The 1,301-nt window shown below is 38.4% G+C and overlaps 1 protein-coding gene across 1 annotated transcript; it reads left to right on the forward strand.

Annotated features, from left to right (window-relative positions):
* The first annotated feature begins 6 nt into the window (after window positions 1-6).
* On the forward strand, window positions 7-1,043 carry LOC111385502 (protein PHOX1-like). The gene is made up of 2 exons (XM_023009895.1): window positions 7-515; window positions 717-1,043. The coding sequence occupies exons 1-2, from the start codon at window positions 179-181 to the stop codon at window positions 863-865; spliced, it is 486 nt and encodes a 161-aa protein (XP_022865663.1). The 5' UTR covers window positions 7-178; the 3' UTR covers window positions 866-1,043.
* Window positions 1,044-1,301: the final 258 nt, after the last annotated feature.

The following is a 1,301-nucleotide window of genomic DNA, read 5'->3' on the forward strand; positions in this document are numbered from 1 at the left end:
GCTGAAAATTAAACCAGACTTCTATGACGCCATTCTAGCTCTCGCGCAGCAACAGTTTGAGCAGGCAAAACTTTCTTGGTATTATGCTGTTGCCACAAACGTTGATCTGGATTCATGGCCTGCAACAGAAGAAGTTCTTCAGCTTTACAACAATGCTGAGGAAAATATTGAAAAAGGTATGGAGATGTGGGAGGAAGCAGAGGAGCTACGTCAAAATGAACTCACCCACCCAAATAAAATTTCATCTCTGTTGCTGAAAATGAATATGGGTAATATGTTTAAAGATATATCAGCAGATGAAGCTGAAGAACAGGCTGAAAATATTAGGTCGCAGATATATGTTTTATGGGGTACCATGCTATATGAAAGATCTATTATGGAATATAAAATAGGCATTCCTGTGTGGCACGAATATCTGGAGGTTGCTATTGAAAAATTTGAACAAGCTGGAGCTTCTTCAACAGATATTGCTGTCATGATAAAGAACCATTGTTCTAATGATACTGCACTCGAAGGTGATATATGAGTACAGTATCTAAATTAGTTTGATATTTCATATTACTAGAGAAACTATTAGAGCAAGTTTAATGCAGAATTGGACACGATAATGTGCCAAATTTTGACTTCATTTCTTTCTTAACATTATCGAGTCCTGTATTCACCTCACCAGACAAGCCATTACAGTGTTGATGTATATCTGACCTATATGATTGCAGGCTTAGGGTTCAATATCAATGAGATAGTACAAGCATGGAATGAGATGTATGAAGCAAAGAAGTGGCAGAACAGCATTCCCGCTTTCACGTTAGAGCCACTACTTCGGAGACGAGCCTCAAAAATCTATCATGCCCTAGAACATGCGTAAGTGCTGACTTCGTTCATTTCATGGAGGGGAAATACTCTAAGTGGAACAGCATCGGCCAGGGTCTGTACTTACTGCAAACTTGGTAACTACTAGCTTGCCATACTAGTAGACAGTTACTTTGTAATATGCAATTTATCGTTCTTGTTTTAATGCTAAAGATAGAAGGTATCTCAAGGTATATCTTGCTGTGATGGAAATAGAATTATGAGATGATTACCAAAGATTAAAGTAAGTACTAAGAAAGTTTGATGAATGAGAGAGTGGTGGAATCCTTCTTTCAGAAAAAGGATATATCGAATTCATGGTATCAATTTGAAGAGAAAAACTAAAATTTAGTGTAGACTTGGGTTTTAAACACTTGACCCAGAAACCCAGCTCTCTTTTTGTTTTCTGAGTTAGGTTTGTTGTGGGGTTGGGGGGGGGGGGGGGGGGGACT

The sequence above is a fragment of the Olea europaea genome, unplaced genomic scaffold (genome assembly GCF_002742605.1).
Source record: "Olea europaea var. sylvestris unplaced genomic scaffold, O_europaea_v1 scaffold31781, whole genome shotgun sequence".
Taxonomy (NCBI): Eukaryota; Viridiplantae; Streptophyta; class Magnoliopsida; order Lamiales; family Oleaceae; genus Olea; species Olea europaea.

Bases quoted from the DNA above. Each gene is read 5' to 3' on its own strand.
- LOC111385502 (XM_023009895.1), top strand. From the start codon at position 179: ATGGAGATGTGGGAGGAAGCAGAGGAGCTACGTCAAAATGAACTCACC. The intron at 516-716 runs GTGATATATGAG...ATATGATTGCAG, and splicing joins TAATGATACTGCACTCGAAG to GCTTAGGGTTCAATATCAAT.